The 25021-nt window shown below is 38.9% G+C and overlaps 1 protein-coding gene across 1 annotated transcript; it reads left to right on the top strand.

The window, feature by feature from the left end:
* Window positions 1–2998: 2998 nt before the first annotated feature.
* Window positions 2999–23502, top strand: LOC122638683 (E3 ubiquitin-protein ligase XBAT33-like). The gene is made up of 10 exons (XM_043831539.1): window positions 2999–3265; window positions 3419–3478; window positions 3710–3781; window positions 3885–4069; window positions 4386–4546; window positions 4629–4687; window positions 4780–4826; window positions 4941–5084; window positions 13666–13757; window positions 22528–23502. Exons 1-10 carry the CDS (start codon window positions 3089–3091, stop codon window positions 23067–23069), a joined length of 1539 nt encoding a protein of 512 aa, XP_043687474.1. The 5' UTR covers window positions 2999–3088; the 3' UTR covers window positions 23070–23502.
* The last annotated feature ends 1519 nt before the right edge of the window (window positions 23503–25021 follow it).

Raw genomic sequence — 25021 nt, 5'->3', positions numbered from 1 at the left:
GTTCCCCTCCCGTGGGCGACCCTAGTCCTAGCAGGTTTAAATTCCAAAGACCTAATTCCCTACCATGATGAGAAACATGAACTGCAACCAGTGCAGGTTTTGAGTTCGATCTCGGTACGTACTTGTAATTGCAGGGATAAAATGAACAAAATTTTGTTAGGTAAGAGATTAGTGCCTGGTTCAAGTCCTGGAAATAGCCTCTCTGGAAACAGGGGTAAGGCTGCGTACATTTGACCTTCCCCAGACCCTGCTAAACGCGGGAGCCTTGTGCATTGGGTATGACCTTTTTTTAGATTGGTGCCTAGTCCCATGGCCCTTCACTAACGTGTGGGGCCAATGAGAGTGTATGCGCGCATGAGCATCAACATGCATGGGGACTTTTATTTCAAAGGGGTAAGATGGTAATTTCATGTGTTTCTTTGTCTGGGCATACTCAGGCATAGGAGCCACACAATCAAGCAAATGTTCTTTTTCCCATTTTAATTTGAAGGGAAAAATAATCATGAAAGTAATATGACCCCTATGCCCACACACAATGGGACACAAAATGACTGTCTCACCCTCCATGAAAAGCAGAAATTTCATTTACAGAGGCCACGCTGCCTTTTGGAAAAACCCCTCCCATATTTCTCTCTCATAGAGGAGGGTAATTCCGTAACTGTCAATTCAGTGCCCTTGAGCCTTGGTTAAAAGCATAAAGCGGGTCAAAAAAGTGGAACGGTTAGACAGAGGATGGAGACGTGGCCTTAAAGTCCAGGCGGAGCCAAAACCAGAAGGAAAATGAAACTTTTTCACCGGAAAAAACAGAGAAAATTTTTTCTTATCCAAACACGCAAAGAAAGAGAGAGAGAGAAAATGCTTGTAGAAATGTTAGGGTTATTCACAATCCCCATCATCCACACATAAGATCTTAGTAATAGTTATAGAAAAGGAAAGGGCAATCTAATAAAATGAAACAGGTGACAAAGACCAATGGTGGATATGGAGTTAATGGACATATGGTCCCTACCTAAACCTTATATATATATACCAATGAGTACGAAACAAAATAAAAAGGATTTTTAATAAATATTTATTTGTCCAAATGCCCCTCTACAATTTTTCTACCTGTAAATTTCCTTACTTTCAAAACAGTGTAACATTTTGATCCAATCTGTTAATTTGGGACGTCTAACGTTAGTTTTAAGGAATCTACTAACCAAAATGCCCTTATGATATATTCCCATCAAAATTAAAGAATAAAATGATTAAATTACCCTCATCGTTTTTCAAATGGTTTAAGATTTGAAATTGAAAATCAAACCCTAAACCATTTGGGAAAGATAAACCCTAAACTAAAACCTCCAAAATTGAAAATTTAATCGTCAATTCCTAAATAAGTCACACATATAAATAGGGATTTAACATTTAAAAAAAATAAAAAAATGAGAAGATCCTTTTACTCGGATCAGCTTATCTGGTCGCCAAAAATCAAAAGCGAGAAGGCAGATGAGCTACTTCTTTCAAGTTGTCGCAATAGAATTAGAGCCATAGGTTTGAAGAAGTTCTGCCAAAGGTTAAAAAATTGTATTTAGAAATGCCATTCAGGAGCTTTAGCCAGTCTTCAGAATCGGAACAACAAATTCGGTATTTTATCAAAATTCAAAGGAAGATGCATGAAAATAATAAGTGGAAATGGGGGGAAAAAAAAAAAGAGGAGCGGATGGTTTTAGCACACAGGCCACAGGGTCTCCACCTGCCTCCTTCCCACTCGAGGCAAGAAATAGGGTTTGAAATTCATCTTGCCATTGTGATCCAGATCAGTCCCAGCTTATTCTGGTCCTGAACGATTGGAATCGACTACAAAAGAAACCAATAATCCAAATTAATTCTATTTTGGAGGTTTGATTTTAGGGTTCATTTTCACCAAATGGTGTAGGGTTTGTTTTTCAATTTCAAACTCTAAACCATTTGGGGAAGATGAGGATAATTTGATCATTATATTTTTTAATTTTGGTGGTTTATATCAGAAGGGTATTTTGGTTATTAGATTTTTAGAAACTAACATTTAACATCTCAAATTAAAGATGTGGATCAAGGTGCTACACTGTTTTGAAAGTAAGGAAGAGTTCATAATTAAAAAAATTGTAGGGTGGCATTTCAACAAATGGGCATTTTCAGGAGGCATTTGTTAAAAACCCAAATAAAAATGTCGAATTGAAATATGACACAGTATCTCACACAGAGGAGGTTAACTACCGAGAAAAAAAAAATTGAAGAACAGAGAAAGAGAGAGACACACACAGAGACTCTGAGGACTCGAGAGTCAGAGAGTAGCGAGGAAGCCAAGACAATCGAAAACCTAAAATGCGAAAGTGACACCATCTGAAGAAAAGAAGAGTCAAGTCTCATCATCCCCTACCTATATCTGGTGGTGGGTTATATCGGATTTAGGTCTTAGGTTTCCCATTTTCTGTATCTACTTTACTGTGTAAATAGATTTCCTTTTCCATTCCCATTCTTTCTTCAATGGTTCTCTCCCTTTCCTTTCCGTACTCTCTTCCTCTGTCTATTAATACCCTTCTTTTCTTCGAAGAACATTGCTGAACATACAGAAGATTGCAGAAGAAAAGATTGAAAAAAAAACGATCGGAATTGAAAGATACAACTTACTACCACCCAGATTCCAAAGAGAAGCTAACGAAGTATCTCAATGAAATAATTTTTTTTTGGCAGAAAGAGGTTAATGGTTGGACGGGGGAATCCACTCTTTGCAACGTAATCTCTCTATTTCTCTCTCTGCGTAGGTATCTGATCCATTTTTGTTGTTGAAGTGGTGGAGTGGAGTTCATTGGATTTTCTTGGTTTCCTTTTTCTTTTGAGTTGCTGTAATGAAATGGGCTCTCTACTGACGTTGACCTAATTTTCTTCCCTGCTTGTCTCTCCTCCTCATTCCTCAAGTTTCTTCCCTGTTTGTCAAGTCTGTTTCTATTGCTAGCTTTTTATGTGTGTGTGTGTATTGTGAGAAGTGAGGTGAGTGAGGAGAGGGGGAAAAGAGAGGAAGAGGAAGAAGAGATTACTGTATTGTAAGATAGAAGAGAATACGAGAATGGGGAATTCATTTGGATGCTCGGCGTCGGGGGAGAGATTGGTGTCGGCAGCCAGAGATGGGGACTTGGTGGAAGCCAAGATGCTTCTGGAGTTCAACCCTTGCCTTGCCAAGTACTCCACCTTCGGCGGCCTTAACTCCCCTCTCCACTTTGCTGCTGCCAAAGGCCACAACGAGGTACTTTCTACTTCTTAGTTCTTACTACCTTCTCCTCCTCCTATGCTACTTCTTCTTCTTCGTTGTCATCACCATCTTTTCGAGTTCTGATCCCTTTGTTGTTGCATCTCTTGCTTCTCTCTTATCGGTTAATTTGTTATTCTGTTTCTCAAGATTGTTGCCTTGTTGCTCGACAACGGTGCCGACGTCAACGCCAGGAATTACTGCGGCCAGGTATTGGGACTTTCTCTTTCTGTACTTCTCTGCTTATGCCTATTTTCTTTTCACTTGTGATATTCCAAAAGCATACTCTCAACCACATTACTTCCTATTGATTAATTTCTCTGATCACTAATTTGCTGAACCCTGTCTGATACATATGAAATTTTAGTCAACATATCGATCCATCCTTGTTGGATCTAATAACTGAGTGGTTTTCTTCTTGTTGATGTGGTGGTATCAAAGACGGCATTGATGCAGGCTTGCCGGTATGGGCACTGGGAAGTTTTACAGACTCTTCTGCTGTTCAGAAGCAATGTAAGCCTGCTTTTGCTTTACTTCTTGCTGTCTTAGTCCCTTCGTCAATCGATTATGTTTCTTTCTGATAAAAATTTGGTTTATTTTTTTTCCATTTATTCAGGTTACCAGAGCAGACTACCTCAGCGGTAGGACAGCACTCCATTTTGCAGCTGTAAATGGGCATGTTAGATGTATAAGACTTCTGGTGGCCGATTTCATCCCCAGTGTTCCCTATGAAGTTATCAATGCTCAGACCAATGGTGATAAGGGGGATAGTTCAAATCTGAGGAACAAATACGACCAATCGTATGTGGTTTGTTTCCAATGTGTTTCTCATCTTTCTTTCGTATACTAAATTACTGATTCATAAAAGTAATTATGTTTCTGATGCAAAAACTCTTAACTAAGGCTGGATGACTTTTCCAACTTTACTTTTGTTTGTCTCCTGAACTGCTACAATAAGCTTTATTTAAAGCCAATTTTAGAGATACCATCTCCTATATAAATCTTACCCCTTTATATTCAGACTCGTGACGATTGACCTAATTCTATCTTCTTTCCCTTTTTTTTTCCATGGTCTTCTGCATTATGATTCTAAAACAGTTGTATATGTTCAATGCAGTGCACTTTCCAATTTTGTCAATAAGGCTGCAGATGGTGGTATAACCGCTCTTCATATGGCTGCTCTGAATGGATATTCTGATTGTGTGCAGCTCGTACTTGACATTAATGTGAATGTCTCTGCTGTTACATTTCATTATGGAACATCAATGGATTTAATAGGTACATTGTTATTTCTGATCGAATTTCTCCTTAATTGGTTGATCTTGTGTTCTATTAACTTATTGCATTGAACTCCTTGTAGGTGCTGGAAGCACTGCATTGCATTATGCTGCTTGTGGAGGAAACCTAAAATGTTGCCAGGTGAGATTCATGTTTTACACTAGTATTTTCTGTACATAATCTTCCATACTTTTGATTTTGAAAACATTTATCCTCTGTTTCCTTTCCTTCAGATACTTCTTTCTAAAGGGGCTAGCCGATTGACGTTGAACTGCAACGGGTAACATGCCTTTGACCTTATCTACTTCTAGTGGGTGATCTTAAGCTGCATATCTTATCTCTTCTCTTCTTATAAATGTGCCCGCCCTTAACGAGAAATTTTGTTTTCTATCAGGTGGTTGCCACTTGATGTTGCAAGGATATGGGGTCGTGATTGGCTTGAACCACTTTTGGCACCCAATTCTGAGTTGATAGTACCGACATTTCCTCCATCCAATTATCTTTCTCTACCTCTCATGAGCGTGCTTAATATAGCAAGGTATTCTCATCTATACCTTCCCCCCCCCCCCCACCCCACAATTTTTAAACTGGATCAGCAATTTGGTGAGTATATAAGAGAAATAGGGGAGTGTTTTTTTACAATCTATACATTCAATGTTTACATAGAGTAAATAATTTAAATCCTTTGAAAACATAAAGTCTTAGTGATCTTAATTCATATATTAGAACCTTGAAAGCTTTTGAAAGATATAGAACTTGTCAACACTCAACATTAAAAAAATACTGTACTTTATGGAAAAAATGCAAGTGTATCCTAGTTAAATTTGATGCATACTATAAATAGCACTAACATTTATGAACACCATCCATGCGAAGTGTCCAACACGTCAACCTCTAGATATCATTATTGGAGCTCTTAATGTTTCCTTTGAAAAGAGGTGTTAGTGCTTCAGCATGTTTTAAGTCTCAATGTATGTTGGTATCCTTGTAACTGCTTCACGACACTGATTTTCAAAAGAATTGCCTCGAGGAACTTTCATCCCACCATTCCCCTCCTTTTCGGTGTTGGGACATTTGAGAGCTTAATGTCCTAAAGTTTCACACATGAATGTAGATTCAGTTTTTATATGATGTGGGAATCTCTCATAGTTTCTATTATTTGAACATCCAATTCACTCAAAAATATTTTCTCTTAACTGAGTAACAGTAGAAATTATCTAATCAAAAAAGAGATCTAATAAATGATGGAAGAGGGGTCTACACACTGCCCGCTTATATTGACGTCTTACACGCCAAGCCAATAGCAAGTAACGAAACAATATATTTAATGAGATTGAGGGGGCCTGCATATTTAACCAGGAGAGAGGATGATGTTGCACAAATTATTAAAATAGTGTGAATGAAGCGGAGGTGTGTGATGCCGGTTCATCATAGATATTGGTTTAGTTCTTTAGAAATAGGCCTAGGGTTGGGTTATATACATGTTGGGCCTTTGTTTCCAAGGGTTTTCTATGTATTAGGTCACTTTAATGAGCCTAAACTAGGGGTACATAGGTTGCATACGGGATTAGCCCAATACTTAGTTTATTTTTATGTTTTCTAATGGAACCGGTTCAAATTGGTTGCATCCAATTGGTTCAATTTAAGTGATCATGTGACTTGGTTTAGTGGTCATGTGACAACTTAAGTGGTCATGTGATGTAAGTTGGGTTGGATTAGGACTCTATAAGTCTAGCCATGTTTTGAGTCTATTTCCTTTAGTATTTTAGTTTCCTAGTCAATTTAAATTACCTAATAGGTTAGGGATAGGATTAGGCCATTCCTTTTTAGTGTCTAAGTTTATTTTTGAGTCTTCTATATAAGTTTGTAAGGGAGGCCAGCATTGTACACGAATTTGATTAATTAAAAAAACTTTTGCTTGTTGGCTGCCATTGTTGCTGCTCCTGTGCTCCTTGTGAGTGTGCATCCTTGTGGTTCTATCAAGGTGGAAAGGGACTAGTGGAATCCGGTTGACTCCTTACACCGTGACGGCTGGGAGGATCTTCTTCAAATTCGAAGGTGGCTTTATCCTTCACAACTGTCGAAGCTTGCTGCCAGTGGAATCTCCAGTAAGTTTGACGCCAAAATTCTTCTTCTAATCCTCTAATCCTTTCCCCCAATTGATCCCCTTTATTCTTGGTTTGAATCCCATAAACCCTAACTCCATTAAAGCCCAAAACCTGCAACTCAATTCTGTCCAGAATTACAGAATTTCAAAACTCATCCAAACCCTAACCTTTTTATACCATATTGACCCCCTAGACCTGCCCATTAATACCCTATAAACCCCTTTCCCAATATCTAACCCAAACCCTAGGAACTGACCTAAATCCTAGTGTTGTCCATTCGAACCAGCAGCCCCTTTTGTTATTTGATCTGGTTGTTTGGCTCCTAGTAGGTCTCCTACCTATCTAAGACTACATTAGTGTGTGTTTGGAGTGTTGTCTGATCGACGTATTCCTTTAAAACCTGAACGAAAATTTTATAGTACAGTTATAGGACCAGCAATGTTATATGGAGATGAATGTTGGGCATTTGGAAACAACATTTAAATACACTTAGTGTAGCTGTGATGCAGATTCATCACCAAATAGGGCTTGTTTCATTGGGAATAAGTCTAGGGTTGAGTTACATACATGTCGGGCCTTTGATCCCATGGGTTTCTAATGTAATAGACCACTTTTATGGGCCTAAAATATGGGTATATAGGTTCCATACGGGATTAGCCCAATACTTAGTTTATTTTTATGTTTTTTAATTGACCCGGTTCAAATTGGTTGCATCCAATTGGTTCAATTTAAGTGATGATGTGACTTGGTTAAGTGGTCATGTGATGTAAGTTGGGCTGGATTAGAACTCTATAAGTCCAGCCATGTTTTGAGTCTATTTCTTTTAGTATTTTAGTTTCCTAGTTGGTTTAAGTTACCTAATAGGTTAGGGATAAGGTTAGGCCATTCCTTTTTAGTGTTTAAGTCTATTTTTGAGTCTTCTGTATAAGTTTGTAAGGGAGGCCAGCATTACATACGAATTTGATTAATAAAAATTAGCTTTATGCTTGCTGCCTTTGTTGTTGCCTTTGCTCTATCGTGAGTGTGCCTTGTGAGTAACATCAAGGTGAAGGGATTGGTGGACTCCGATCGACTCCTTGCATCTTGTAGATCGGGAGGTCTTTCTTCTTATTTAATCAAGCTTCTTCAAGCTGCTGCTGTTGCCTTTGAAGGAGATCAAACTAGTAAGTAATCTTAGTTTCCTACATATATCCTTCCCCTCTTCATCCTCTACGTAATCCACACCCCCCTCCATCCATCAAACCCTAATTTCCATTAAACCTGCAACTCCTACCTCAACTAGGACTCCCTCATAACTATAGATCTGGCCATCAATTTCGAACCATACTTCCAGCCTATATTCTCCACACCTCTCCCTACACTCGACCTTAAACACAGCCCTTAGTCTCCAATACAACCCCTCCATTCCCCCACTCCATTAAACCTAAAATTTGCAACTCAATTCTGTCCAGAATTGCAGAATTTTAAAACCTTCCCAAATCCTATTATTTTTATACCATATTGACCCCCTAGACCTGCCCATTAATACCCTATAAACCCCTTTCCCAATATCCAACCCAAACCCTAGGAATTGACCTAAATCCTAGTGCTGTCTATTCAAACCAGCAGCCCCTTTTGTTGTTTGATCTTGTTGTTTGGCTCCTAGTAGGTCTCCTACCTATCTAGGACTACATTAAGTGGTATCAGAGCCATGGCTGAGCATGGCACCCCTGCTGTGGACCCCACACAACCACCCCCACCCAATTCCCTTGCTGCAATTATGACTATGCTGTAGAAGATTTCAACAAACCAGCAAGCCCTTGGTGATCGAATGACAGCAATGGAACAAAGGCCAATTGTGCCTCTTGTAAGCAACATTCCCCTAGAAAAGGACAGATATCAAGTCAATTCGGTAGTACAAAGAGCCCCAAGGAGAGATCAATACAGAGAAGACAGAGAAAGGTACAGAGATCATAGTGAAGATAGGAATAGAGGATACAGAGACTACAGGAGACGCCATAGACCTCCAGAGGCATATGAATTGAGAGACTTTAATGGCAGACCAGATCCACAGGTATTTTGTGATTGGTTAGCTGCTTTAGATGATTATTTTAATTGTTATAATTTGCCTGAGCATAGGAAAATGAGACTAGCACATACCAAGCTAGTGGGACCAGCACATAATTGGTGGAGAACCCAGATGGATTATCCTGACTACAGTGGTAGAGAACCTGTTACATGGGCAGAGATGAAAGAAGATCTGAGTAAGAAATATTTCCCACGAACGTTTAGAGCTCTATAACAAGGTAACTTAAATTCCCATCGACAACATCACCACCAAAAGGCCTTCAAATCTGAAGACAACTTGAAGCCTCCATCAATGAGGTTCCGTTTGCAAGTTGAAGAGTGTGGGAAATCTAACTTCACCAGTATTAAAATAGCGGTTGAATACAAATTTCCATTACCAAAGGAATTTGAGAGAGCACAAGTTAAAGATAAAGCTGAAGTAGCAGTGAATTGTGATGAAAAGAAAGAGACAGCCCCTATAGCTTCAAAGATGGAAAGTCGACATGTAGAAGACCCTACTGAAGTGGTCAATGTCGAAGAAACCAAAGTAGAAAACGGTGAAACAGCAAAAGATGAAGAGGTGGTTGTGAGCACTCCACAAGAAATTATTGGCATTCAAGATGCTGTTTTTGAAGAGGTGGAGCTTGTGTCTCAAGTATTAGATGCAAATGTGGCTAACACTGAAGACTCTATGGACAGGACATTCATAGTTGCTGCTGATTCAGAAAACGAACACATAGAGTTTGTTATGCCACCATGGTTCTTCGAAGAGAAAGCTCCACGCCTTGGAGATTTTAACTCCAATGTTCCTGCTTCACCGGAATTCTGTTTGGGGATGGTCAAAGCTGCTGATCACATGTTGATTCCCCCTCATCACTACAAAATTTGAGGACGAATTTTTTCAAGTTGGGGAGAGTTGATGCAGATTTATCACCAAATAGGGCTTGTTTCATTGGGAATAAGTCTAGGGTTGAGTTACATACATGTTGGGCCTTTAATCCCATGGGTTTCTAGTGTAATAGACCACTTTTATAGGCCTAAAATATGGGTATATAGGTTGCATACGGGATTAGCCCAATACTTCGTTTATTTTTATGTTTTTTAATTGATCCGGTTCAAATTGGTTGCATCCAATTGGTTCAATTTAAGTGATGATGTGACTTGGTTAAGTGGTCATGTGATGTAAGTTGGGCTGGATTAGGACTCTATAAGTCCAGCCATGTTTTGAGTCTATTTCTTTTAGTATTTTAGTTTCCTAGTTGGTTTAAGTTACTTAATAGGTTAGGAATAAGGTTAGGCCATTCCTTTTTAGTGTCTAAGTCTATTTTTGAGTCTTCTATATAAGTTTGTAAGGGAGGCCAGCATTACATACGAATTTGATTAATAAAAATTAGCTTTATGCTTGCTGCCTTTGTTGCTGCCTTTGCTCCATCGTGAGTGTGCCTTGTGAGTAATATCAAGGTGAAGGGATTGGTGGACTCCGATCGACTCCTTGCATCTTGTAGATCGGGAGGTCTTTCTTCTTATTCAATTGAGCTTCTTCAAGCTGCTGCTGCTGCCTTTGAAGGAGATCAAACTAGTAAGTAATCTTAGTTTCCTACATATATCCTTCCCCTCTTCATCCTCTAACGTAATCCACACCCCCCTCCATCCATCAAACCCTAATTTCCATTAAACCTGCAACTCCTACCTCAACTAGGACTCCCTCATAACTACAGATCTGGCCATCAATTTCGAACCATACTTCCAGCCTATATTCTCCACACCTCTCCGTACACTCGACCTTAAACACAGCCCTTAGTCTCCACTACAACCCTTCCATTCCCCCACTCCATTAAACCTAAAATCTGCAACTCAATTCTGTCCAGAATTGCAGAATTTTAAAACCTTCCCAAATCCTATTATTTTTATACCATATTGACCCCCTAGACCTGCCCATTAATACCCTATAAACCCCTTTCCCAATATCCAACCCAAACCCTAGGAATTGACCTAAATCCTAGTGCTGTCCATTCGAACCAGCAGCCCCTTTTGTTGTTTGATCTTGTTGTTTGGCTCCTAGTAGGTCTCCTACCTATCTAGGACTACATTAAGCTGAAATGAGGATGTTGAGATGGATGAGTGGTAAAACTAGAAAGGATAAAATAAGGAATGAACAAATTAGAGCTAATTTAGGAGTAGTTCTGAATACATGATAAGTTGCATTAAAGTCACTTGCGGTGGCATGGACATTTGCAACGGAGGCCTTTGATTGCTCCATTATGGAGGAATGATTTGATTCAGGTTGAAGGAGCTAAAGAGCCAGGGGTAGGCCTAAAATGACTCTAGGAGAAGTGGTGTGGAAAGACATGCATAGCTTAGGATTAGTAACAAGTATGAATTATTGAATTTGAATAGAGCTGTTTGGAGAAAAAAGATTCATGTGGCTGACCCCATTTAGTCGGGATAAGGCTGAGTTGAATTGAGAGACGGGAGAGAGGAGAGAGATAGTGAGAGGGAAGTACACATTGTCGTGTCCTTCCTCTTCGCTAAAATGATTAATGTAGTCCTAGATAGACAAGGGGTCTACTAGGAGCCATATAAAACTGGATCTGCTAAGCTACTGGTTTGGAGGGGCTGATTTGGGGAAATTTGTCAAGACTAGGGTTAGGATTGGGGAATTGGGGGTTTGTTTTTATGTAGTAAAGCAGGGCAGGTGTAGGGGAGGCTAATAAACCAGATTTGGAATGATTTGGATAAGAAATTAAAAATAGAAAATTAGGGTTTTGGATTTTAGGTTTTGAAGAAGAACATGAAGATTTTAGGGCTTTTAATGGAGGGTTTGATGCAAGGTTTGGATCGAGTTTCCCAAAGGCTGTTCACAGCACTTGGCCAAGGTTGGGTGATGTTTGGGTGGTTGGAAATGGCTGAGTGGAAATCTAGGGTTTTGGTGTTGGAGAAGGTGGTGATTCTGGGGAAGGAGAAGGGGGTGATTTTGGGGAAGGAGAAGGTGGTGATTTTTGGGGAAGGAAATGGGACAGAACTTAGGATCGAGTGGAAGGGTTGATATGAAGGAGCTGTGGTTGAGAGATGAAAGGATTCTGATGGCTGGAAGTGATGGACAAAAGTTGAATCTTAAGAAAGAAATTGCAGAAAAACTGTAAACACTTACTGATTTGCAAAGAGTGCAAGACAGCAGCTTGAAAATAAGCTTGAACAAGACCTCCCGAACTGAACAGATGCAAAGAGTCAATTGGAGTCCACCGATTCCTTCACCTTGAGATTCACAAGGCCTTCTTGAAGTAACTCTCAAGGAACACTCACAAAGGGAGCATGGCAGCAGCCACAACAGCAAAAGCTGATTCAGTTTTTTAACAAATCAAAAGTGGGCAGCCTCCCATGATTCTCTTAGCTATTAATAAATGGCCAAAGGCCCAAACCCTAATACAAGCTAAGTAGATCCTCTAAGGACCAATAGCAATATAAGATCCTCTAAGGACCAATAAAAATAGAAAACATAACTTAAACTGAACCAAAGCTGAACCAAAGGTTGAACCGGTTTGGTTCAACTTAAAACATAAAAAAAACACTTAGCTAAAAAACTAATTACGGAAAACAGAAAATAAACTAAGATTAAAAATAACTAAGGCCTAATCTTAGGGCTGCAAGCATCCGCATCAATGATATTCAGTTTTCTGTGAATTTCATCCTCCATGAAACTGAGCACTTGGTTGAAATCTCTAAAAGTCCATAGAATTGATGAATTTTTTTTATCGAACTTCATGAAATGCTTGAACAACTGTTCCTAGTTAGTCTCTAATGAGATACACTGTCGCACAAATTAAAATGAATGGGGACTGCAGGGTCATTGGTACATATAAATGATAGGTTTTTTAGCCCTTGTACATCCTCTAAAAGAAAATACTATTCAAAATAAAACATCCACATAGAATCTCTTCCTAGACTTAAAACTTCCCCTTATTGAATGTCTAATATCCCATGGTACACATTGTTACAATATCACTATGTATCCGCTTGTTAATGGCAGCCAACTGTTCTGTCTGATACATAAACACACCTCTCTGTACCAGTATGAGCTTGGTCAGATCACATTTTGATCTCCATTATACAATCAGGATCTCATTCTGTGGGTGGAGCCCATCCCAAGATGGATGGAGAGTCCACTGTGATGTCCTGCTACCATAGTACTTCAACCAAAATAAGTCGAATCCCAGCATCATACTTTACTTGACATTGCTCCAAGGATTGCAAGAACCACTGCTTGAGATCAAGTGTTCCTGCAGAGAGATTTTGTTCCCATGCCGTTTTATCTACAAGTCTAAGTCCTTAAAACCTGTTCTCTGTTTGATACCATAGACAGGATTTGGAATCAACCGCCACTTGCTTCCCTGTTCACTCAACTAATTACCCTGTTTGCCTGCTTTTAGTGAGTGATATCCTATAGTATCACTGATTTAGTTTATATGTTTAGGGTCTGCAATTGAATAGTGAAATGAAATTCAAAAATAAAAAATTTTCAGTCTCATAAAATAAATTCTAATTTGTCAGATTAGTATTTCTCAGAACTCTGCTTGTGTACTGGCTTAACACTTTATATTCCAAGGGTTTTCTGGATCAGCATTGTCAGTGATAGTTCATGAAAACAAAAAGCTGTTTTTGGTCTACTGTTTTATCAGTAGTGCTTTTATTTGTCCAGGGAATCAATCAACCCTAGGAACATTCTCCATTTTAGATCTGTTGTGGCAAAACCATATGTGCAACATTTTCTGGTTGCTATATAACCTCATAATTAATTACTTGCAAATTAATCATAGCAATCATGCTTCAAGGTACCAGTCATGTTTCTTTTTATTTATATTCAGTACTTCACAAGAATTTATTGCATTCTATTAAAAAAATGCTGTTTATTGAAGTAAATTACTTCTTCAATTTTCTATTACAAACCTGAATCTTATTCCTCTGCAGAGAATGCGGGTTGCAATCTTCAGCCACATCATCGGACGAAAATGATACTTGTGCTGTCTGCCTGGAGAGAGTATGTAGCGTAGCTGCTGAAGGTCCACTTCTTTCCTTTTCTAAACGTTTCAAGCGACATCTTTAATTAATTTCCTTTTCTTGAGGTTTGCCCTTTCTTTTCTGCTGTAGTACTTGGTGTTTTAGTTTTAACCACTGTCCAAAATTCACCCTCCACAAGCTAGATAAACTACTCAGAATTTCTAAACAAATTAGTAATTGTAAAAAAAGAAAAATCTTTGGGGCAGACAGAGGGAGGTTGGGGTACTGTTTGGTCTTCCTCGACAGTTCTTTTCTCTGAAATAGAATTCTGTATCAATTTAAAATTTAGAGTTTTAGCGGTTGAGGTTCTCTCACTAAAATTGTAAGCCCGAAGATCAAGAACGAAAAATGAATCTATTCCTATTGTCTGTATCAATGTTTAAATGTCAGGTTGTCTAAGTACCATACAACAACAAAAAACTCAGCCTTATCCCAACTTAATGGAGTCAGCTACATGGATCCAAACAAAACAGAGTAGGTAAAACTGAGGTCTAGACAAAAAGGGGAATGAAGAGATGGGAAAAGAGGGATGTGGAATGAAACAAGCAATGAAAAATGGAAAATAAGAGAAGAATGAAAGATGAAAGTAAGAGGAAAGAAGCACAACCCAACAAGTCAGGAAAATCTCAGCTAAATGGGGTTTGCTACATGGATCCTTGCCCTCAAACAAGCTCTATCCGAGGTCATACTTGGTATGAGACCTAGACTATGCATGTCTTTCCTCACAACTTCTTCTATGGTCATTTTAGGCTTGCCCCTAGCTCTTTTAGCTCCTTCAATTGGAATCACATCACTCCTTTTACTGGGGCGTCCCTAGGCCCCCGTTGAACATGACCATACCACCTCAAACGACTCTCTCAGAGCTTGTCGTTGATCGGGACAATTCCCAAATCAGCTCTAATACGTTCATTTGATTATCCTTCCTAGTTTTTCCGCACATCAATCTTAGCATCCTCATCTCTGCTACACATAGCCTCTCAATATGAGACTTTTTAACTGCCCAACATTTTGCCCCATACATCATAGCCAGTTGTATAACAGTCCTATAAAATTTCCTTTAAGCTTTAAAGGAGTACGTTGGTTACACAATACTCCAGACGCACCTCTCCACTTCATCAATCCCACTTTAATTTTCTGTGAAAGATTATCCTCTCTGTCACATTCTTTATTTTATGATTGACCTCAAATATCTAAAATAGTCACTTTGAGGTATCTCTCTTTCCTCAGTTCGCACCATATCAATATCCATCATAGTGTGACTAAAATTACACATCATACACCGTCTTCGTTCTACTAATCTTAAGGCCTCTTGATTCCAAGGTTGATCTCCAAACCTCTTGGTGTTAATCCCTGCTTTTGTCTCATCCACCAAAATGATATCATTGGCGAACAACATACACCACGGGACCTCGTCTTGAATGCTCTTGGTTAGCTCGTCCATGATAAACGCAAAAAGCATAATTGCTAAGGCGGTGCCTAGGCGTCCAGGCGGTTTTGTTGGGGCCTAGGCGACCGTCGCCTTATTGTAAGGTGCCTTGCACTGGGTTTTATTGGTATCGAGCCCGGTATTTGCCCTTATTTATACTAAATATCATTTAAGTAAATGTTTTTATATTTCATTTACTTAAGATATTATTCATAAATAAGAAAATACCCCCTATTTGAATACAGTAAAAATAATTAAAAAATAAAATTCCAAATGGATAAAAAGTCAACCTAATGGGGGGAGGGGAAAGTAAGAAAGAGAATCGAGGAGGAAATCAGAATTGCTGGGGGAAAAGAGGAGAAACCGTGAGAAGAAGAAGAAGAAGAAGAAGAAGAGGGGGGGGGATCAAAGTTGCAGGCTTGTCTAAGAAGGAGGGGGGGGGGGGAGGAGGGTGCACACGCACACAACCAGAAACTCAATTCATTCTTTGGTTATTCATTTCTGTTCTCATTCCTCTCAAAATACATTCTTTTAAAAACTCAAAAATCAAAAGAAGAAGAAAATAACTCCCTAACAACTACTTCTACAGCAATAATTGCCCCCTAATAACTATTTCTATAGCAATAACTGCCAAATAACTCTAAAAATAAAAGATAAAACAAAAATAAACTAATGCAGGGCTGGTAGGGCTTGGGCTTGGGCTTGGGCCTGAGATGGTATCTCTTGGAGTATCCAATTGGGCCTGGGCCTGGGCTAGGGCTAGTAAGAGCAGCCCCCAAATGTCCTGCATCAACTCTCCTTTGCTTTAAAAAAACTCGACCTCGAGTTTGGATAAACCTAGGAAACCAGTCCATGTGATGCATATCCATGCCGTTCAAAAGCTCCGGTAATTCACGAGAAGAGGAGATGAAATCTTGAAACAACACTTCCTCTCGATATTATTGAGCAGAATGTCGAAGTCATACGTGATTACTGTTGCAGCATCTCCGGTGTTGTTCTTCATTCCAACTTGGGATAAGATGGAATAATATGGAACGATTGGTTGTTGTAATCGTGTCGTTAAAGGGGGTCAATGGATGTTATGGTAAAGAAGATAAGGTAGTGATATGAGTATTTTGGAGTTCTGACTTGGGGTTTCCAGAAGTGTTAAGGGAACAAGATAAGAGAACTTAGATAGGAGAAGAAAGATAAGAGGGGAAGAGAGACCAAAAGGGAGAAGAATCTGAGAAAGAGAGATTCACCCAGGTTTGGGCTTTGATACCAGATAAAGGGGGGAGGGGAAAGGAAGAAAGAGAATCCAGGGGGAAATCAGAATTGCTGGGGGAAAAGAGGAGAAACCATGAGAAGAAGAAGAAGAGGGAAAATCAGAATTGCAGGGGAGAAAAGAGAAGAAGAAGAAGAAGAAGAGGGGGGGGATCAGAGTTGCAGGGAGACAAGAGAAGGAGTAGGAGGGGGGGAGGTGGGTGCACACAAACACAGCCAAAAATTCAATTCATTCTTTGGTTATTCAATTCTGTTCTCATTCCTCTCAAAATACACTCTTTTAAAAACTCAAAAATAAAAAAAAAGAAGAAGAAAATAACTCCCTAACAACTACTTCTACAGCAATAACTGCCCCCTAATAACTATTTGTACAGCAATAACTGCCAAATAACTCTAAAAATAAAAGATAAAACCAAAATAAACTAAATGCAGGGCTGGTAGGGCTTGGGCTTGGGCCTGAGATGGTATCTCTTGGAGTATCCAATTGGGCCTGGGCTAGGGCTAGTAGGAGCAGCCCCCAAATGTCCTGCATCACAACCCCCCAGTTCAAGAACAAAAATTGGATTTTCGGCGGTAGGTGAAATTTTCAACCTTCAAATGTTGGGGTTTTTCTCAAATCTAAAAATTCTATAAATCTTAATATGGTAAAACATTGCTAAAAAAACAAAAGTGTGGTAAAATATTCATTTGTTTTGATATCTAAAAAAATATTTTCATTCAGAGCGATTTTGACAGCATTTGCGCATACCAAATAAGGTTTGACCAAAACATAACTTTTTCAATATAAATTAGATTTAAGCAATTTTGGATTTGTTGGAAAGTTGGTTTTGTGCTCCAATTAATGCAAAAAATCTCATGTAATAATAAAATCATTTGACTAGTCTAACTTCTTAGAGAACAAGAACATCTCTCTAAATCAAGAGCAGTTTAATTACTTATAGATAAGATTATATTTTCAAAGCACAGTATAAACCAAATGTATGTTTTGATTGTTTCAAACTTCCCATAGCTTGCTTCTTCAGCTCTGTTGTCTTCTAGTTCTATGCTGATTTTTGAGGACTTGATGTGGCTTAATATTGATTTTTGATGACCTGATGTGGCATAATGTTGAATTTTGATGACTTGAGGAGATTTAATGTTGATTTTTTATGACTTGAGAAGGCTTAATGTTGATTTTTGATGATATAAGGTATATATTGTAGCATACTAAATAATGTTAGTAAAGGGGGAAATAAAAATAGCACTTGAGGGTTTTCCACACTTCTATTGGAATCTCATCTGGGCTTGAAGACTTGCCTGCAATAAAAAAATAAACAGGGAAGAAGAAGCAATCGATTACTTATGATATTAGTATACCAGTAACAAATTGAGAAGATTAATGTATTCTATATAAGATTTTCCTGAACTGATGGTGACTAAATGTGATTAACTGGAAAACAACCATAAAGACGGTCTAGTTTACTCATAATTACGTAAGTTAGCCATCTCAACGGCATGACCTCCACTATTTGAATCATTCCTGAGTTCACAATCTCAAGGATAGAACATGTTAGGGTATCTAGTTATAGGCTTGGAAGGATAGGGGTTAGGATTTTGTAGTTTATTTTTGTATTTACTTTTGGGGAAAAGGCTGGGTATGCTAGTGGTATACCGTAAGCTAGCACCATATGTGTGTCTTTCTCTCTCTCTTCTAGGATACCCATCCCTCTCCCTTACTTTTGATAGCAAATTATAAAAGATTTTCTTGAACCATGGGAAATGTATTTAGTTTGTCTATCTCCTATACCCTATATATACTTAACAAGTACTTAGAATGAAATAAAATAAATGCTGAACTGCTGAAGATTACCTTTGTAACACGTTTGAAAATCTCCAAGCATGTACCTTGGCAGGTCAGCTGAGTCTTTCCAATTAAAACCAAACCCAGAATTTGGGAGAAGTGAACTTATGTACCCGTATAGTCTAGAGTTATTTCAACTCTTCCACTAGGTCCTTGGATTTATCTCATCCCATGCCCCAATTAATTGCAGAAACTGATGTAGCCCAGGCCAAGCAGGCAAGCAGCACCTAATATGGGTGGGAATAATAGGACTGCAGTAGATGAGTAGGGTGTTTGGATGGTAATATGGGGATTATAAGTTGGTGGGATATGAATATGGTTGAGAATGGGAGGAGTCTACCTCTTTGGATAGGCCTTGGCTCAAGGTCCGTGGATTTATCAGTAGCAGCACAAGCAGTACCCAATATTGTTGAAGGAATAGGCACCTTCAAGTACTAGGATTAACAGTAGCGACACAAGTGGAATCTTTCACTCAACTTGCTCCAAAATGTTTATAGGCAGCCCCTTTTAGAGTGGCGGGGAGGATTTTAGACTCTCATTTGGACTTCCACAACTAGTTCTAGACTCTCTTGTCATTTAATGAAATGTACTTTTCCAAGGCACATACATCCAACAATGAAACTGACTTGTTGACTGACTAGGCATCCACTTCGACATCCATAGCATTCTTCCAACCATCAATCTGTCGGCTGAAGGTTAGTAGGAGCTCAGTTTGATGGTCAGGTTCCTAGAATCTGTCGTCTGAGGGTTAAACTATGTTGCTTTCCAACAGTAAGAAACAGACACAAACAGTACTGGAAAAAATTAACAGAATATGAAAAAACTCAATAACAATGTTAGGAACTAAGTAAGAACAAAGAAGAAAATTAGAAATCACCTAAAAGATAACCACAGTAAGAACTCTAGTTGCTGGATTATTGCTGGAACAGTGAATGGCAGAAAGACACGCAAAAGAGACTAAGGGAAAATAAGAAAAGGATATGACCAATAGGTATTACCACCTTTGGCCTGTGGTTGGGCATCACCGCCCTCTCTCCAAGGCTTCACCACCTTGGTTGTGATTGATTCACCACAGTTCACCACTCTCATTGAGCATAAATAACTTCAAAATCGTGGGAGCCTTCTCCCTCGTCCCTTTTTTAATAAAAGCCATATACATCACAAGAAATAGAAACTCTTTAACATAGAAAGAAATAAAAGAGAAAATACTGCTTACCTTAAGTCTTAATGGCCTAAGTAGCTTATTACATAAATAGAAACTTCTAAATACTTTTACCCAAGCAATTAACTAGCCATTCACTTGGGCCCCCAGAATCCTAAACAAAATAAAACATAACAAGGCTGGCGGCAGGCTCCTTGTGGGCTTAAGTGATAACTTGAGTAAATGGGCCTGATATGGGCTTAAGTGACCTAACATCACTTACACATATGGGCCCAAACTATGCTTGAAATAAAAGAACTTAAGGACCCATCATGCAGATGTTTAAAGCCTGTTAAAATAGCTAGTTGTGGGCTGGCTCCTTCCCTAATGTAGCTGGTCTTCTTGCACTGCATCCGTTGGGATTTTTGATCTTTAGGTCTAGTCCAGGAAAACAGCTGAAAGTCCCAAACATATTGTAGCCACACCAAATTTCATGGAGGAAACCATTTTCATGTAGGTAGAAAATTCTGAAGAAATGCCGCCTGCTATTGATTTTCCAAAAGAAAGAAGAATTAAAAACGAAATAAATTATGAAACAACTGATAAACCAGTAAGACTTTCTAAACTTGAAATCTTGATCTCAAATTAGAAAAAAATTAGTCACAAGCACTGCTTTAAAGGAGGAGTTGGAACCACCCATCACTATATGTGGTAAATAAAGTTCACCCATGCAATACTTCTGTGACAAGCTGCTGTGGGCATCAAATGGACAGTACCGGCTTATTAATTGTGCCCAAGGATCTTTTAGGCTCCTGTATTAATTCTCCTGCAAAACTCATTAAGAGAGTTCCGTTTCAGGTGTTGATTTTATGAAAACACAGTTTATCACCTAAAGGAATGTGCTTTATCTTCTAGATACACCCTTCTCAGAAGAGTCAAATAGTACATGTGATGCAGAAGCCGAAACCATGATTAATTTGGCTGTTCTTTGATTTTTCGTTGGAGCCTTTTTATTTGTTTGTTCTTTTAGCCTAGGGTTAAAACAGTCTTTTTCATGGTTTATCTTCTTAGTTCCCCTCCACGATTTTAGAGGGATTAGTATTTTATTTTATTTGTTTTAGTTGTTTACACTTATACTCCTATTTAGAGTATAAGTCTATTCTATGTTTTATAATTAGGATTCAGATTAGGAATCCCAACTCCTAATCTGATTAGGATTGCTTTAGATTGATTATTTGTAAGGCCTTTAGGCCCCCCTTATTATTATAAATAGTAGAATCGTGGGAGGCTTCCCCACCTATTATGTTTGAAATTTTGTTTCTTCTTGCTGCTGCTGCTTCTCTGTCTTGTGTGTCATATCAAGACCCCTTGTGAGTAATATCAAGGGCTAGGGCTGGAGTAATCCGGCGACTCCTTGCATCTTGCAGATCGGGAGGTTCGTTTTCTTCTTCCTTCAAGTTCTTCAAGGTTGCTGCTGCTGAAATTCTGCAATTCCAGTAAGAGTTACAATTTCCTGCAACTTTATCATCTCTTCTTCTTATTTCCATCTAACCTAATCGACTTCCCCAAACCCTAGCTTCATCTACATTCATCACAGCCCTATTCCCTCATCAGATTACACTCAAAACCTAACCACAGGTCCATCACAGTAACCCTCCCACTCGATCTCAGTTGCAGCCTCACCTATCCACTACAAACCCTAAATCCCTCCCTCAACATAAAAATCCAGAAACCCTAAGATCTGCCTAGACCTAACCAGCCATCAAAACCCCACCAAAGTCCAGCCGAACCACCCCCTCCGTGCTAGGAAAACTCGACCTAAAGCCCAGCCCCTAAATCTGCTCCTAAACCCTAGTTTCAGCTTAGATCCTAAATCTGAAAACCCAAAACCCTAACCCTAATAGTTCTGAATTTCTATTTCTTATTCAAACCTCATTAAAACCTATTCTAATAGACTCCTAAAATTCTGTAGACCATTACCCAATAAAACCCTAACTCAATCTCCCATTCCTAACCCTAATTTTGCCCTAGTTACCCTAAACTGCCCATTCGGCCAACCCTAAAACAGAACCTGGTCCTAAGTGAGATTTATTTCACCTAGGCTACATTAACATGGCAAATAAAAATTTCATATGCAGCCTTCATGAAAATTCTGGAACCCAGCTCATTCACCATCACATTTTGAATACTAGGCAGCCAGGTCAAGCAACAGGTTGAATGGTTTTGCTTTGAGAGCAACAAAGGAGCAAATATTTAGAATGTATTACACAGTGTGATGCAGCTGCTAAGGGAAAGAAGAAGAAAAACCCCTTGGCTTTTATCTATCCCTCCCCCCCCCCCCACCCAAAAAAAAAAAACCCTTGGCTTTAGCTGAAAAGGGGACAATATTATCCCATTGCTAGTGTTTTAACCCTTCTGACAGTGTGCGACACATTTTTAGTACCACTACTAAATTCTTTGCACAGTGTGCGAGTGTGACACATTGTTTTTGAAGGTGCCAAGGTTGTAAGTTTTGAGGTATGCTCCTGGGCAAAGCATCGTGGTTGAGTAGTTGACCAGTCAAAAAGTTGAATGAAAACAGGTCAGGGGGTTGACCAACCCATTTTGGGTACTAGGTAACAAGTTAATTGGTTCAGCCAGCTGGGTTATTCCTGGTCTCAAAACACTAGCCTTCTTAGCTTATCTATTAAGAATCCATGGAAAGTCTGGTAATGAATAGGCTGTTCAAATTCTCCGAAGGAAAGAGTGTGATCATGATAGATGTTTGTACTTGACAGCAAAAGCACTTGGTGCATAGAAAGTATGGAGGTGGCGGAGGCTGAACATGATAATGTCCCCTTTCTGCTCAACAACTAGAAAGAGAGGAAGATCAAAAATAATTCAAGCATAAAGATGATTGTTAAAATGGAAGGATGCTGGATTCAAATCTTTTGTTTTTTTAATACCCCTTGTACATCCTTTTTTTCTTTATGGAATTCTAAGAACATCTCATGGCTTCATACTGGTTTCTGGTTCTGATTCATGACATAACTCATGTTGATTGAAATAGATATAGTACCATTGTTATGATTGTGATTTTTTTTGGGTGGAGGGATCTTTCAGGTTGTGGGCATGAGCTCTGTGTAAGGTGTGCACTCTATCTCTGCTCGACCAGCAACATCCCTTCTGAAATGGTTGGTCCACCAGGATCCATTCCATGCCCATTGTGTAGACATGGCATAATATCATTTGTCAAATTGCCTGGTTCTCCAGCAAAGGAGCTCAAAGTACATCTATCTCTTGGCCTCTGTACCCCATGCATGCTCCACCCATGCGATCCAGACACCCCTACATCAGCCTGTAGACCCGAGATCCGCATGAATCGTGTTGCCTCAGTTTCTTCAGATCTTCTATGCCGTGTCTCTTGTAGCCCATTCCCTTCTGTTCCAATTCCTTTGTGCACATGCGATGACAGTCCATGCCCATCTCTTGAACCCCAGGAAGGAGAAGCAAGAGAGGAATCTCCTGCTGAGACACAAGGCACATCAGTTGAGGAGGATAAAATGGAAGGACCAAGACTTGGAAAAACTAGTTGTTCAAGTATTTTCTGGAACAGAAGAAGCTGCCACAGGGAGCATCAATGTAATTCAGAGATAAATGCTTGATCTGTATACTGAAGAACCATATCTGTTGAAAGCTAGATGTTGGTAAGAAACAGATGTGCAGTAAATAGTTTTGGTTTTGATCTTCTGAGTCATGGAGATTGAATTGTCATTTAGCCTATGCTCATTAGACCACGATTGACGACATTGTTTAAGTAGTGACATGGTGTTGTCCTTGGCCACATATAGAGCTCTCCCGGGATATGGAGCTGGATGAGTCTTTGGAAGATCTTGATGTAAGGCATGCGATTCTGTATGTCATGATTATATAGGCAGTAACTGAATGAAGATGAAAGAGAGAGGTTAATTTTGGGTTATAGCAGTGATAAATTTTTATTCATTTTTTTCTCCAACTTTTGTACTCTTATTTCCTTTTCGTCAATGGCTTTGGTCTAGCTGATGATGGTCTTGGATAAGGGAGGCTTTTACAAGATTTTATCCATGTGATATGGAAGGGATTTAATTATTTCAGAAAGTGCAAAGTTGGGTGACAGTCTTGAGAATTTCATGTGTTTGCTGCAACTACCTTGCAGACCCTGCTTGGTTACAAAGAAATTGAAGGGAAGGAAAGTGAAATTTTCCAACCAAAAAAGTTAACAACTTTTGGTATCACCATCTTCACATCATGATGTCACTAACTTCAAATCATTTCGAATTTGATTACTGAATTTTACTTCACTCTGCATACAAATTCATTGGATTTGAAAAGTAAATAAATACATCTAAAATTGGATTTGAAGAGAAAATAAAAGTAGTTGGTTTCCCATGACGCTAGTGTGGGTAGCAATCTGCATACTATACCAATGGATGTCTTGAATAAGATATCAATTTTGTGGGACCCACATTTATAGAGTAGGAGGGAGACAATAATAAAAAAAAAATCCAATGTCGAAGGGATATTACACTTGGGTAATATGGGGAAGTTTTTCCATAAAAACAACAGCTCCCTAACGCAGTTGATGAGCTATGTTGCGTTTCATTTCAATGCTCACCAGGAGGTCTCGAGTTCAAGTCTCTTGGCTGTTACCTTCCTCCCTCCCTTAAAGAAAAATATATGAGTTCCCAATTCCAAAAAAAAAATTCCATTAACATAACAACTAAAATATAGTATTACTAATTATTTTAAGTTATCATGCGAGATAATGATTACAAAATTTTCCTTTTAAGGTTTGAAATTTTCACTTCTCTTTTCTTTATTTTTTCCTTATACAAACAAAGGGCCACAATAAAATTTGAAAGTGGACCCATTGGGAGAAATTTCCTTTCCCTTTTACAAACAAAGGGCCACAATAAAATTTGAAAATGGTTGGGGCCATTGGGAGAAATTTCCTGTGCTTTCACATGCTGTTCTAGTCTGGACTAAGTGGAGGCCCGTGGAAGTGAGTATCAACCTGGACTCTTGGAGAGAGCACGGCCCTGTTCCCCTCCGGACTTCCACCCCAAGTTCCAACTGCCTAGCGTCACATGTCAAGATTCCATCGATCAATTCAAACTAAAATAGGATATGAAAATTTGGAAGAAAAAAAAATCACTTAATTGTAGATATGGGCTAAGAAATTGGAAACGCCTAAGAAATTTCTCGAGAAATTGAACAAAGTGGAAAGAGTGCCTATCATTCAGGTGACATGGAAATGTTTGTTTATACAGATCTGTGATTCTTGTGGAGTAACGAGAAAGAATTTCCCTTAGCGACACCGTTAAGGCCTCAATGCTTTGTTAGTGGTGATTTGGTTCACAAACTAAACTTCCAATATAATATATTTCCCAGTAAACAAACGGAACTCACAAACAGAACAAAACTTCAGTTTCCAAAAACAGTAAAGACACTAAAACCTAGATAGATGGATGGGCGTGGGATTTATAGGAAACACAATTTCTCTGTCTTGAATGAACATAATCGAGGTGAGATTTTTTTCCAAGTTATTCCTTTTTTTTGTTTACTCTAATGGAAACTC

This window comes from Telopea speciosissima, chromosome 1 (assembly GCF_018873765.1).
Source record: "Telopea speciosissima isolate NSW1024214 ecotype Mountain lineage chromosome 1, Tspe_v1, whole genome shotgun sequence".
In the NCBI taxonomy this organism is placed as follows: Eukaryota; Viridiplantae; Streptophyta; class Magnoliopsida; order Proteales; family Proteaceae; genus Telopea; species Telopea speciosissima.
The sequence above is the reverse complement of the archived record's forward strand: the minus strand, read 5'-3'. Positions and strand labels throughout refer to the sequence as shown.

What these genes read in the sequence shown, in the direction of transcription:
- LOC122638683 (XM_043831539.1), top strand. Translation starts at nt 3,089, where the DNA reads ATGGGGAATTCATTTGGATGCTCGGCGTCGGGGGAGAGATTGGTGTCG. An exon ending in CCAGGAATTACTGCGGCCAG is followed by an intron (nt 3,479 to 3,709) that starts GTATTGGGACTT and finishes GTGGTATCAAAG; the next exon opens with ACGGCATTGATGCAGGCTTG. An exon ending in TTCTGCTGTTCAGAAGCAAT is followed by an intron (nt 3,782 to 3,884) that starts GTAAGCCTGCTT and finishes CCATTTATTCAG; the next exon opens with GTTACCAGAGCAGACTACCT.